This window comes from Cynocephalus volans, chromosome 6, assembly GCF_027409185.1.
Source record: "Cynocephalus volans isolate mCynVol1 chromosome 6, mCynVol1.pri, whole genome shotgun sequence".
In the NCBI taxonomy this organism is placed as follows: Eukaryota; Metazoa; Chordata; class Mammalia; order Dermoptera; family Cynocephalidae; genus Cynocephalus; species Cynocephalus volans.
In genome coordinates this window covers 134,752,721-134,768,045 of record NC_084465.1, presented here as the reverse complement: position 1 = coordinate 134,768,045, position 15,325 = coordinate 134,752,721, and the positions used below count along the sequence as shown (strand labels likewise).

General features: G+C 39.9%; 1 protein-coding gene and 1 non-coding gene across 2 annotated transcripts in view; both read left to right on the top strand.

The window, feature by feature from the left end:
- The first annotated feature begins 2,129 nt into the window (after positions 1-2,129).
- The window catches only part of FAM107B (family with sequence similarity 107 member B), a 205,737-nt gene continuing 192,541 nt past the window's right edge, over positions 2,130-15,325 (top strand). Inside the window, exon 1 of the mRNA XM_063100608.1 lies at positions 2,130-2,552. Within this exon, the coding sequence (XP_062956678.1) occupies positions 2,130-2,552 (423 nt within the window). The remainder of the gene's footprint in view (positions 2,553-15,325) is intronic.
- Positions 12,486-12,559, top strand: TRNAI-GAU (transfer RNA isoleucine (anticodon GAU)). Its single transcript has one exon. It is a non-coding gene; the product is annotated as a tRNA-Ile (tRNA).

The following is a 15,325-nucleotide window of genomic DNA, read 5'->3' as shown; positions in this document are numbered from 1 at the left end:
TCTCAGTGGGCTGGTGCTGAGACTCTGGTTTGTTCAGACATGCTCCTCACATGCCTCCTGAGGAAGGCAAGGTGGTCCCCACAGCAGGGCTGCAAGCTGAGGGCCAAGGTGAGAGAGACAGCAAACCTGGGGGTGGGGCTCTGAGCCATCCTACCCAGGGGTCTACTCATGCAGTCCCTTGAAAGCTGCATTGTTTAGGGCTATCTCTCCAGTTGCAGACAGTGCTTGACACAGAGTTGAATGAAGAAGTGAATGAGTGAATAAAACCAGGTTTAAGAGTTGTTTTTTCTTCTCTTTAATTCCTTCCTGTTATCTCCAAGCCTTCAATAAATTCTTGTTAAACAGCACAGCCTAGCTTTACCGTAAGCGTGCTTGGAAGCGAGCGGACTGGAGATGGCAGCAGCATTGAGTGGACTGTAGCAATGAGGGCAGACAAGAGGCAGAATGCAGTTCCTTGGGATCCTCAGGAATACTTGGTGAGGGAGCCTGGTGGAAGTATGGACTTCTTGCTGCCTTGTGCAAGGGAGCTCTGGACTGCTTGTTCTTGAGTATTGAAAGGAAAATGAGCTGTCAACCCTGGAAAGTCTGGCATAGCTTGGTTAGCGCATGATGACCTCTAGGTAGATGACAACTTTTTATCTTCTATTCTAACTTTTGGTAAAAACTAAAAGTCTACATTTGATGCTGTATTTGCTCTTTCTTAAGCCATACTTGCCTTCGTGTCTTGTAGATATGACTTCCCATTTAGGACAATGTTTACAGCAATGGCGGTGACATCGATAACATGACTACTAGATGGAATGAGTGAGACTCAGAGACCATATAGGATAGCAGGGATCTTGGGCTTCCAACCAGCCCTTCTAAGTGGCATAATTTTGCCTTAGTCACTTGAAATTTCAAAGAATTGGCTTCTGCCTCTGTAAAACGGGGATTAGTGCTGTAATAACTAGCACCTGTATGGGCTTAAGCACACATCTTGACATTAAATTAAAAGAGAGAGCAAACAAATGAGAGTGGGTAATATGCCCTGAAATCTTGACCCAAAAGCCACCATTAATGGTAAAACCATTACAGTATTATGTTTCTATAACATTCCTAGCAGATGCTTGGCTAAGAATATGCTTGAGTAGTCTTAGAATATGGTTATAACTTATTATTTTTTCACTGGTCACATATTAATGTGTTGAGAAATAGAAGATCTATGTTCAAAAGGGGGTTACTTTCTAAAATTAGGTAATATATACAGTAGATAGAACACTCCTTTACTAGATATGCGTAATTCCTTCATAATTCCCACATAATAACATAATGCATAATGTTAACTGTTAATGTGGGGCTCTTTTTTTTTCATTGCTGTTGAAACTAATGAAGAACTTAGTCTGGTTAGTAAACAAACAAATTAACAAAGATTCATTTACAGCTACCAGAAGGGGCAATACGGATCCTGAAGCCTGGCAACTTGTTTGGGGGAAGATGCAAGAAAGATCCAGAAAAGTCCTTGTGACATCAAACCCAAGTGTGGATGTCTCCAGATGAAAAATTTAAGTCTACCTCTTATTGTAATAATGAAACAGTTGCTAGGGTCGTGGCCTCTCTTTGGGGTCTTCATCTGCAATGGCCAACTGGGTCGTTTTTGTTTTGTTTGGGGGAATAAATATTTGAAGGGAGTAACTGAAGGAGGTTTTGCTGCTGTTATGATGTTATTGATACACAAGCTGACACTATTATGGCGGATGCTATCAGGCTACATTATCTTTATGCCTCCAAGGTAACCTGAAGCAACTGTCTATTGACTTGGCACTACCTTATACTGAAGCGTCTGCCCTGCCTGGGGACTGTAACCTGAGTCAACCACATGTCTCACAGACAGCTTTCTGTAGCCACTGACAGCATCAAGGAAGGAAGAGTGCGAAATGGCCCGGGATGGAGGCTTCCGAAGGGGTGCTAGTTGCTGAGTGACTCTCAGGAAGGGTGGCTGTGCCATTCCCCTTCAACTTCTATTTAGGGACAACCACTAGCAAGTCCTTCTCTTCAGTCGAGGAAATAGTTACTATAAAGAAAGAGGAGGTGATCTGGACTCCTGGAAATTCCTTCCCGCCTTTGAACTTTGCCATGTTTCATTGCAGGTCATGTCCACGTGGAAAGCGAGGCTCACCCAGAGACTGAAGCCTCCCTCGGGAAGGATGCGTCTGTTCCCATGCTCAGCTCTGCTCGCTTGCTTTGGGAACACCCAAGAGAATGCTCCCTTTGACCAGGACAGCGCGGCCAATCCCCATCCCACCGTCCGCGCTCAGCCCATGGGCACAGCGGGCAGACAGGGCAGACACTCAAGTCACCTGAGAGCGCAAGAAGGAGCTCCAGAGAAAAGGCGAGATTCGGGCGCCTCTGCAGAGAGAAATGGCAGTGCAAATCGGGCTCCAAGTCACTGCACTGCCGTCCAGCCTGCCGAGACACCCAAGGCTGTGCCTGCATCTCTGGATGATAAACCAGCCCGTGTAGCAGTTACTTTTCAGACTTCTATCCCTAGACCGTCAATTATTGACATGCCACAGGTGAGTATTCCCAGCACAGCTACAGAAGGGCCAGTGTCAGGGGAGAGCTCTGAGCTTTGGTGAATGCTTCAGCCAACAAGCTTGATTCACCTTATCACTGAGCAAGATATGGAGGGAACTGTCACCAGGAGGGGGAGTGTGAAAGGCCTTTAGTTTCTCAGAAAGTTCTCAAAGGATATGTTCTCAATGACAGTAGCAGTGGAGCCTCAACAACCACCAAAACCGACCTTTACTTAACTGGCTGTGATGCCTCAGAGCCAACCACATCTCAGTGAAAGGTCAGGAGTAGTATAGCCTGGGTCTCGGAAAGTGTTGTTTTCCTTTTTTTTATAACTGGTCTTTGAATTTATTTATATGAAAATCCCCAACGTAAAAAGTTTGATTATAGAACTTAAGAAATCACCTCTACTTCATACACTATCAAAGCAGTCTGGGAAAATTTGGAAGTGATAATCACTGCATGCACAGCAGCACAGAAAGAAACTGGCCTGTGAAACTATTCATGATGTAGATATTTCTGTGATACTTTTCCGAGATTTAAAGGCAGGAGGAGGACGTTATTTGAAAAAAAAATGGTGCTGCTGGTCTTAAGAAGCAGCATCTCAAAGTAATTAATTTATCCATTTTCTTTTTTTTCTGGCATCACTGAATTTTAATTGTTGAATATTTTAATTGGGTTGAACTGTACAATTACTTCAAAGTTTTTGCTTATCTCAATTGGGAGAGGCAGTCTAGAGGCAGGGTTTCCTAAAGGGCAGTCTCCAAAGACGTCCCTTGAGTGTTTTTTTTTTTTTTTTTTTGGTTGTATTCCTGGCCAAGTAGCTTTAAAAACTGAGACTTTAAACCAACAGACTTTAAAAACTGAGAAGTCTGGGGGTACATTACGAAGATATTCTGATTTTTTAAAATCATTTTTTCCATCTAATTTAACAAATTGTTTCTGACTTGCTGATGTAAATCTAAGAAGCCTCATTAGCAATAAAAACTGCCAAGCAGCAAAGACAGGGTTAAAACATAATATAAAAAACAGTGTCATTGGACACTCTGCAGGTTTGTATTAAATGATGGATTAAATCAGCTCTGATGTCTGCGTCCCTCTGTTCTGCAATTGGACAGAGGGACCCTCTGCTATAGATAACCATAATTTTTTCTGTAGCATCACTAAATCAAAACACAAAACCAACAAGTAAAACCCAAAACATTTGTTCAATTTTCAGTGTATAGCTGCATCCAGATTAAGATATTTTTAGTAGTATTAACCGGTAGCTGATTAGAATTCATGGCCAAGTGTATATTTGTTGGATGCTCAGAGATCTAATGATGTACCGTATGAATGAGCTGGAAAACTTTCCATTGGGTGGAGACTCCAGCAACTCAGGACCCATCCTGTACCGCTGAGTACAGCAGCAAGGACAGACGGTCGATTTGATTTTATCTTTCTGTTCTATTGGCATATGTGACACAGGGGCTCGAGGTAAACATGTGTGTTCAAGTAGAACCAATAAAACACAGTGGGAGTAACATCCGTATTTACTGTTCACTTGGCATGAGCCAAGCCATGGATAGACTACGGGGGTCAGGCCTTATGATGCAACCAGCCCAAGTGCAAGGCTGAATAGGTGTGTCACAGAGAGGCGTGCACGAGAGGGTTCAAAGGAGGGCTGAAGGGTCAGCAAAGTACTCTGGAGAGGAGATTGGACTCTGGAGTGGAATTTGAAATTGGTCTTGAAAGAGGCTTAGGATTTCTAAAGGCAGGGATGAAGGAAGGACATTGCAATAAAAGGAAGTTATAAGACCGAAACCATGGATGGTGGGGAATGAATGTAGCATAGGACTAGGTATACCTGATGGCCAAAGATGAAGCTACAAGTTGGAGAGATACTGGAAAGGTAGATTGGGGCCCAAAGTGGGATGTCTTGAATGCTGTAGTGAGAAGTTCCTTTAGTGGTACGGAGGAAGTTTTGAGAATTTTGGGCAGAGGAATATGGTCTTGGTATGTCATTCTGGGATGTTAAATAGGTAGAGCTGTGTAGGATGGATTAGAGCTGGGAAGGCTGAAGCTGAGAGACCATTGTAATAATCCAGCCAGCAAGAGCAGGGAGATGAGTTGGGAGTGGCCGAGAGTAAGGGACCCTGGGGGAAGCAAGTGCGGCAGCTGACGGGGGTCCAAGCTGGGAAAGGAAGGAAGTGACACTAGCCTGGTAGCGATGGAATGAGAACACCGTGCAATTAAGTGCCAGGGTGTGTGGAAAGAGGGCATCTGTGGACGGGTGAACGGACATCCCTTCTAGTCCAGAGGTCAAGAGCTCACCTTTGCAGAGCACTTGCCATTCTCCAGCCTTCCTCCAAGTGCTTTACATGGAGTTTGTCATCTAACCCTGCTGACAGTGAAGCGCATGTTCTTATGATTCTTATTTTACAGAGGAGGACACTATCATTTAGAGAGGATAAGAAACTTGTCCAAGGCCACAAAGATAGGGTGTGGCAGAGACAAGTTGGAGCCCAGTTCTTTTGGATTCCAAAGTCCATCTTCTGAATTATAATGTGCTTCTACGAATTGATTGTGTAGTATTTGAGGATTTACAATCAAGTATTCATACATGATCTCACTTGATCAGCAATCAAATTTAAATTCCCTGTATATGTATCTGTGTATATATTTATATGTAAATGTATATAGATATGTCATTATTATTGTTTGTTTTTTATTAATTTGCTTAACCTTTTTCTATCATAGTTTCATGGTGTATATCACCATGGAAAGGGATACTTTCCATTTTGCATTTTGCATATTGCTGCTGACAGAGCTTTGTTGATGATCGTGTGGGGAATTGCTTTGATATCTTCTGATTAAAAGTGCCATAGGACTGCCCAAATTTTTCATTACCTAGTAATTTTGCACTGCTGTGTTTCCCCTCAGCAGATGATGAATGAGATGCTTTTAGTGCAATCTTGCCTAGTAGCCAAAATATTTTCCTTTTGGATGCACCGATCCTCATCATTTAAGCTGCCTTGGCAGAGGCCACAAATTATATATATATATATATATATATATATATATATTTTTTTTTTTTTTTTAAAGTTCAGCCTTAGAACATGACTGTAGCTAAGAAATGGGGAAAGGCCCTCTATCCATCATTACTTACCTGGTATTTAGACACGGGGGTGGTTCATTTTAATTTGAAACAGCATCTGGTCTGAGAGGAGAAGGTTGGAGGTAATGAAGACAGGTGAACTAAGCAAAAGCGAAAGCTTTGGTTTTGCGTAAATATAGGTGCACACGTCTGCATTTAAAGAATATCTTCAACCTTTTTGTGGTCCTCTCTTCCCTGTTCCAGGCCTGAAATCCTGATGATAACAACCCTAAAACAGGAACATGTCTTATAATTGTTGGGACCTTTTAATTTTAATTTTTCCCTTCTTAGTGGTCTTGAAATTGAAACATCTTATAATTGGTGGAATTGTAGAGTCAATGAAGTACATTTGGCCCTCCATATCTGTGGGTTCTGCACCCATGTACTCAACCGACTACGGATTGAAAATGTTTGGAAAATAAAAAACTGCATCTGTGCTGAACACGTACCAATTTTTTTCTTGTCATTATTCTCTAAACAATACAGTATAACTTATTTACATAGCATTTACATTGTATTAGGTATTACAAGTAATCTAGAGATGATTAAAACTATACGAGAGAATGTGTGAAGGTTATACACAAGTACTATGCCACTTTATATTAGGGACATCTGTGGATTTTGGTATCCAGGAGTCCTAGAACCAATGCCCTACAAATACCAAGAGACAACTGTACAGCAGTATTGCTATTTACTTTTTTAGCTAATGTTATTGTGCTCTTACTCTGGGCAAGGACAGAACCCTGGTAAACACAGATGACTGAGACACATTCCCTGAAGTTTCTTATATTCTTCTGGAAGAAACAGTTGGGTAAACAATGTCAATGCAGAAGGCTTATGGGTCAGCACTGGATGGAAGGGGCTTCCTGCTCAGATTTGGGGAGACAGGGGAGGCCAGAATATAGGGAGGAAAAGGATTTCCACCTTATTCATTTATAATCACACATTAGACTCAAAACTGCACCCTTCCTAATTGAACGGTGCTGATTTACTCCTCTCTCTCTTAACGATGTAGGCAGTGCGAGAAAGATGCAATTTACACATGAAGCAACTAAAGGGCTTCAGAGTAGCTTGGTAGTTTGAGAAAGTCTTTCTGCAGAAGTTGTAAATCTTTATCTAGTTCTTACTCTAACCAAGAGCAGGTAGACTGATACAGGAAGAGATAGTAATTGTGGTTTGGGAAATCATTCCTGGGTATTTTAACAAAAAGTGTATTATACAAAAATGAAGGGAAACAGGGCCCATCTTGTAGTTCACAACTGCACTACTCTTTGGAACAGCCTCGTTTTGCAACTAGACAAAGAAATATGGGCACCCAGACAGTGACCTGGACGAAGATTCATGGCTCAGGTGGTCACAGTCATGGCTGTCCAGAAATTTGTCAGAAAGTATGGACTCAGAGGAAGGGGAGCTATTTTTTTTAAATTGTGGTAAAATATACATAACATAAGATTTACTATTTTTAAGTGTATAGTTCTCTGGCATTAAGTACATTCACATTGTTGTGCGTCTATCACCACCAACTACCTCCAGAACTTTTTATTGTTTCCAGCTGAAACTCTGTACCCATTAAACAGTAACACCATTTTCCTCTCTCCCAGCCCCTGAAAACCACCATTCTACTTTCTGTCTCTATAAATTTGACTACTCTGGGGACCTCAGAATGGAATCATACAATACTTGTCCTTTTCTGTCTGGTTTATTTCACTTAGCATAATGTCCTCAAGGTTCACCTGGGTTGTAGCATGGGTCAGAATTTTCTTCCTTTATAGGGCTGAATATTATTCCATTGTATATCTTATACTGCATTTTGTTTGCCTATTCATCTAGCAAGCTGTAATTCGGTCATTTCCGCTTTTTGGCTGTTGTGAATAACGCTGCTGTGAACATTAGTGTACACATTCTCTTCAAGACTCTCCTTGAATTCTTTTGGGTACCTACCCAGAGGTGGAATTGCGGGATCATATGGTAGTTCTATGTTTAATTTTTGGAGGAACCAATACACTGTTTTCTGTAGCTGCTACACCACTTCACATTCCCGCTAGCAATGTGTAAGGGTTCCAATTTCTCCACATTCACATCAACACTTGTGTTTATTGGGGGTTTTTTGTTTGTTTGTTTTTGGTAATAGCCATTTAATGGATCTGCAGAGGTTTCTCAATACCATTTTGATTTGCATTTCCCTAATGATTAGTAATGTTGAGCATTGTTCATGTGCTTATTAGCCATTTGTATATCTTCTTTAGAGAGATGTCTGTTCAAGGCTTTTGCCCATTTTTTTAATCCAGTTGATTGTTTTTTGTTGTTGAGTTGTAGGAGTTCTTTATACGAGTATGTTCTGGATATTAATCCTTTATCAGATATATGATTTGCAAATATTTTCTCCCATTCTGTGGGCTGCTGTTTCGCTCTGATGATAATGTCCTTTGATGCACAAAAGTATTTTATTTTGATGAAATCCAATGTATCTATTTTTTTCTTTTGTTGCCTGTGCTTTTGGTGTCATCCAAGAAATCATTGCCAAATCTAATGTCATGAAGCTCTTTCCCTATGTTTTCTTCCAAGAGTTTTATAGTTTTAGCTCTTACATTTAGGTCTTTGGTCTGTTTTGAGTTAATTTTTGTATACAACATAAGAGAAGAATCCATTTGCATTCTTTTGCTTTGGAATATCTACTTTTTACAGCACCATTGGTTAAAAATAATCTTCATTTCCCATTGAAGAGTCTTGGCACCTTGTTGAAAATCATTTGACCATATATGTGAGAGTTTATTTCTCTTCTCTCTCTTCTGTTCCATTGGTCTGTATGTCTGTCTTTATGCCATTTCCACACTGTTTTGATTACTAGAGCTTTGTAGTAAGTTTTGAAATCTGAACGTATGAGACCTCCAACTTTGTTCTCTTTTAAGTTTCTTTTGGTTATTTGGGATCCCTTGAAATTCTTTATAAATTTTAGAATGGATTTTTCTATTTCTGTGAAAAACCATTGCAATTTTGATAGGGATTGCATTGGATATATAGATAGCTTTGGGTAACACTGATATGTTAACAATATTAAGTCTTCTAACCCATGAACATAAGATGTCCTTCCATTTATTTATGTCTTCTTTAGTTTCTCTCAGCAATGTTTTATAGTTTTCAGTGTAGTTTCCTTTGCCTCCTAGGTTAAGCTTATTCCTAAGTATTTGTTATTTTTTATGCTATTGTAAATGGAATTTTTTTTTTTTTAATTTCCTTTTTGGATTGTTCATTGTTAGTGTATAGGAATGTCCCCAATTCTTGTGCATGGGTTTTGTATCCTACAGTTTTGGTGAATTTATTTATTAGTTGTAGCAATTTGTGTGTATGTGTGTGTGTGTGTGTGTACAATCTTTAGGGTTTTCTACATATAAGATCATGCACAGAGATAATTTTATTTCTTCCTTTTCAATTTGGATGCCCTTTATTTCTTTTTCTTGACTAATTGCTCTGGCTGGAATTTCCAGTACTGTGTTGAATAAAAATATCAAAGTTAGCTTCTTTGTCATGTTCCTGATCTAAGCTTTCCATCTTTTACCATTAAATATGATGCTAGCTGTGGGTTTTTTGTATATAGACTTTATTGTATTAAAGTAATTTCCTTCTACTTCTAATTTATTGGGTATTTTTTTAACATGAAAGGGTGTTGAATTTTGTCAAACGTTTATTCTGCATCAATTGAAATGATCATGTGTGTTTTCTTTCCTTCATTGTATTAATGAAGAATATACCAATGTGGTATGTTACATTGATTGATTTTTTTATGTTGAACCATCTTTGCATTCCAGGAACAAATTCTGCTTAGTAACAGTGTAGTGTAATCTTTTACATATGCTATGGAATTATGTTTGCTAGTATTTTGTTGGGGATTTTTGCATTAATGTTCGTCAGGGGTATTGGTCTGTAGTTTTGTTTTGTTTTGTTTTCCTTGGTGGTGTCTTTGATTTTGGTATTAGGGTACTGCTATCTTCATAAAATGAATTAGGAAGTCTTTCCTCTTCTTAAAGTCTTTGGAAGAGTTTGAGAAGAATTGATGTTAGTTCTCTTTACATTTTTGGTAGAATTCACCAGTGAAGCCATATGGTTCAAGGGTTTTTTGTTGTTTTTGTTGGGAGGTGTTTGATTACTAATCCAGTCTCCTTACTAGCTCTAGGTCTATTCAGATTTTCTATATCTTTCTGATTCAGTGTTGATGAAGAGGAGCACTTTGATAGCATCACTGAGGTATGGTAACTACAATAATAATTACCACTCACTGAGAACTATTAATAGACAAGACATGGTGTTAAGTGCTTTACATGGATTAGCTCATTTGATCCTTCTAATTCCTGATAATCTAATCACTTTTCTGCTCAAGATCTTCCCATGGCTCCTTGTTTTCCTCAGAGTAAAAGTCAAATTCTCACAATGACCCACAGGTCCTGTACAAAGTATCTCCCATTACCTCTCTGAACTCACCTCCTTCTGTTCTTACTGATGTGGAAACTAGGACTCAGTGGGGTTAAGCATCTGATTTGTTTTCATTCTAAGGATAACTTTTCTAGCAGCCTGGAAAGCTCAAGTCAACAGACTGGAGCATGATTTCCTTGGGTGGTGCAGAATGCATGCTACAGGTAACTAAATAACTGCTTACCCTGCTCTCCTTGTCTGCCCCATGCCCATCCTTCCTCTTTTCTTGGTGCAGTCCTTGTTAACACCTGGGGTCATTCAATCAACTGAGTTTCAGTTTCTTTGGGTAGAATCAGATTCTAGCATTGCAGTCCTGAAGCTACAACAAGGCCATGTTAATTGAAATTTCACATTTGAGAGACTCCTTGGATACCTATGAACAGTTCTTGGAGGTGTTCACCTCTATAGAGAGCTGATCTCATTCAACATATTGATTTTTATTTTCAATATCATAAAATTGTCTTGAAGTCAAGACTTGGGGGTACCATCTGCAGATGGCAGTGATGCATAGAAGCATGTCACAAATTCATGTGTAATCATCTATCACCCCTCATCCCACCTGCACTCTGCATTCCCCATATCTAATGGCATTATTAGGGACAACTCTGGTGGGTTGCATTTTCAATTTCTGTTACAAATCAATTTTCTTGCACTTTTTTAGAATAAAATATTCCCTTCCTTTTCCCATGGGCCTGAATAGAAGACATCAGAATTCTAGCCTACCTATAAACACAAATACCCTACTAGTCAAGCTCTCTACTGAAGTGATGATTTGACATAAACATTTTTTAACAGAAAGTAACTTATAGATCCATGCAATCAAGTGTTTGTTTTCTAGTTCCTTTTCATTCTCCCGAGCAAAATCATAACTGCTCCTCCCTCTCCAAATAAGAAGGATATCTGAATGAGCTGGTGGGAATCCCATTTCATGACACTTAAGCCCTGATAATTTCTTATGCCAGTTTTCTACTTTCAAAAGATGTTAACCATAGTGGCACGATAGTGCATGATATACCCAGTATACTCAGTAAGGAATTTTCCAGTCTGGATATTGAGTTGCATCCCAACCGGAAAAGAGAAAGGCAGTTTCTTGGCTTCTCTTAGAATAAAACAAAATGAATAGCTCTCATAAAACCATGAAAATTTACATTGCATAGTTTTGCTATTGGAAATCATCCATAAAAGACTGTAGAGGATAACAAAAATGCAAAATTTTTAGGCAGTTCAGAGCTGAGGGTCATATATCTTTCAAACTAAGAAATAAAAGATGAGTGTATAATTTAATAAATTTTAAAGCATCATTTCCAAAAGAAGTTACCACTGCATTTTCAAGTCAGTTAAAAATGATAAATATTCCCTGTGGAGGTATTGACATGCTGGAGGAAGAGAGCTATAAGAGGAAGGGATCAGCCCATTTCTGAGCAGCCCTTATCTCTAGCTCATTAGAGAGAATCTAGCAACGTGCCTGTGACCTAGTTGTTCCTTTGCCCTTGATTTTCGTAGGTGGTGAACAAAAGAGCAGAGTTTACTTTGTTCATAGGCAATAGCCTAGACTGTCTAACCAAAGAGCCAGCGAGGAGACTCCAATTCATTGACAGGACTCATTTCTCCAAAATACCTGTGTCTGTATAGTTGGAATTTCCATTCTCATGATTATATAACCTGCAGTCATGCTTCAGTTAAAAAAAAGAGATAATTTCACCAATCCTCTTGCTGAGTATGCTGGAAACTTTAAAATTTCTTATGCTCCAGGAACCACAGGGGATAGTTGAATTAATGTGCTATATCAATCATGAGAAATTAGAGATTTTTTTTTCCAGCCAAGGACATGGTTAACCTGATCTGAACTGCCTTTAGTGTTCCACTGACAGTTCCTTCTTTCCAAAGAAAATATAGCTCCTCAAGTTAACACTTTTTCCAATATGAGGTTGGCACACTTGGTTTTGTAATTCTGCACCAGGGGAGGGGAGAGATTGGAAATTTGAGGCAGATAGAGGAAGGGAAGCCTCCACAAAGGGCGTCATACCTGCTGTGGGAGATGCTTATAATCTTGTTCTGGAAAGCTGGTTTGTGTGTATCCCACATTCATTAAATGGAAAAAAAATAACTCAGGCAACCATTAAAAACTAAGCCCATAAGCATGAGATGCATGTCCGTTGTCAAGAGATTTCCTCTCAAAAGAGCTACCTGCACAGGGAGAGCAAGGTTCTGTAACTTAAAACAGCAAATCTCAACAAAAAAGGGTAGTAAGATGTGTTTTGTGTAATTTATTATTAATTGTAATTAATGAACTGCAATTTGCAAATGATAAACTGACTTTAAAAATGTAAAGGGCTGGTTAGCTCAGCTGGTTAGAGCATGGTGCTGATAACACCAAGGTCAGGGGTTCAATTCCTGTATCGGCCAGCCACCAACAAAACACAAAAACAAAACCAAAAAAATTTAAAGGTTTTATTTTTGATATAAAACAATGCACGGTCTTGTAAAAGTTCAAATCTTTTGTATGTGTACTTATAATCAGAGTTGATTCAAAATGATCCCTTTTGTAAAATCACTCCCACCCATCTGCTTTCTGGTAGCTCAAGGAGGGAGGAAAGGAGAGAGGAGACTGGGGAGTTGCTGGCCACTAGGAATGGCTGGTCGTCCTCCCAACTGTGAATAGCGGGCATGACAAAATCATGTATATAGAGGCCCCAGGAAGTGTGTGTGTTGGAGGGCCTGTCTAATGAAGCTCTTGAATAGAAGTATCAATGCATGTACCAGTAATAATTCTTCTTTTGTCTGGGACTAGTTTTCCTTTTTGACTGAGCTGGGTGCTTCAAGGGGGACATGCATAAAACAGAGATGGAATAAGGAGACCAGTTGAATAGACCCTGGTACTGAATGAGGTAATGGATCTCCCAGGTGGCTCATGGGCCCAGGCCCCACAAGGCCTGTCTGGAGGAAAGACAGTCCTTTTGACCAAGTTTCTACCAGAGCCCATCTGGGTACATAGACTCGAGTCTCTGTGGGGAGAAGTAACGTGTTGTTGCAAATTGACCTGAGTTATTCTGGCCATTCATAACTTTCCAGAAAACATTGGTAGCCTCCAACAATTAGAGACACATGGGGACTACATGTCCACCCACCCACCCACAGCTTGCTCCCTGATGATGTGTTGCAATAAAGAAAGTCTCACACGACTTCTGTCAGCAAGCAGGCACAAAATGAGTCATATTTTCTGAACCCATATACTGGAAGTCCCCCCCTTCTGTCCTTTTAAATAGTAGTCACTTGCATGAATAAAGTAACATATAGGAATATAATACATATTCTGGTGGCAAAACAAGCAATCCTTCTAGTCAAATGAGGTAAAAGAGCCCTCTTTTAAATGTGGGTCCAGGACCAAATGAAGTCTGAGATCCAGCATGCTACTATAAAAAGCTGGACTTCTCCACTTGCCACGTTCCTATACTTTTTTTTGCAAAGGCAAAGATGCTGGTCAGCCATGTCCATGGAATACCGTTCATTTCACAAATGAACAGCTATTTCCAAAGTCTCTCATGCTAATTCGTGAACCCTCTGGTTCAGATTTAGCTAGCCTCATTTGAAGCACTTGCTGTTGCCACCTCTGGGTGCAGACTCCTGGTTAGGAGTCTAACTAATCACTCGTTAATCTACTGACTAACCACCCGTGAGTGTAGACACCAATGCTTTCTTTGCTTTCAAGAAGAAACACCAGGAAAAAGGCTCGGATCTGGCCTTTAGGCATTGTTGAGTGAGGACAAGTTGCTTAGTGCTGCTGGAGCCAACCTGTGAGCATGAGAATACAAGCCTGGGTCTTTGACAATGCCATGGAACCACTTCAAGGACAGCTAACTGTCCTAAGAGTACAGATACCCACGGCAGTCATACCAAAGAACTAAAAACTGTTGTAACAGGTACGATCCAGACCCAGCTATCCCCGGGGAATCTCCAGATGGTCTCACGCGCATCTCAAATCAACATGTCCAAAAATGAACTGTCTTGCCCCTAAATCTCCTCCTTGTGTCACTTGGAATGCCTCCAGTTGCAAGAAACAGAAAACCATACTCATATACTTAAACACTATGCAGATGTGTTATCTCACTTGAAAATGAGCCCCGAGGCAGGGTAGGTTTAGGGTTTAGGGTGGATAGATTCAGCAGTTCAAGAAGGCTCTGGAGCATCTGGATACTTGCCATCTCTCTGCTCTGCCATTCATAAGGCTGACCTCACCGAGGAGTTGTCCCTTTGTGGCTATGATTACTAGTGGCAGCTGTGGCTGTAGGCTTCTGGCTCCTCCCCCCAATTTAGATAATTCCTGCTCATACTGTGACTGCTCTGTCCCCTTCTCTGTCACCCTTTTCCAACACCAGCCCCAACACCTAATTCCAGTATGGTGCCCTCTTCTGGGCTCTCCTGACACTTGGTCCTTACCTCAATTAAAACACTTAATAAACTACACTATATTTGTTTATGTGTCTGACTCTCCCACTAGACTGTAAGGAACTAGAGGACACGGGCTGTGTCTTTTTTTCTTTCTGTTACATGAGTGCCTAGAACAATGCCTGGAACACAGAAGTGACTTAATAAATGTTTATTGACTAAATTAAAGAATGAATCAATAAAAGGAAAATAAGGAGAGATGTGTATGGTATACAGACTTCATACATTCTTATCATTTAATTTTTGTTTATTATTGCCAATATCTTTGTTATCTGTTTATTATTCTAGAAATTTATGGAAATAATTTAAGACCACACCAGAGGGTAGGATCCAAGATATTTTTTTCCCTTGAAGAATGAACTGTATATTCATACGACTCAGATTGGAGACAAAAGACCCAGAAAATTTTATTTTGGAGTGAACTCAGCCAGAGGAAATGGTTTCCTTTCATCTGTCTTTCTAGCCCATTTCCTGACCACCTCACTGAAATTTTTTGCACGGCAAACAACTAACCTCTTTACGTTTCAGTTTTCCTATTTGCAAAATGAGGATAATAGCTTTTATGATTCTAGTACTGTGTTGGAAAGAACGACTACTTATACAAAACTATAAGCATTACAGGAGAGAATATAGAATATTAGTAACACATAATGATGCCATTAAAATAGGAGCAGAAGAAAACAGTGGGATGTGTTTACTTTATTATGCTCTGTGACTTTAAGAGCA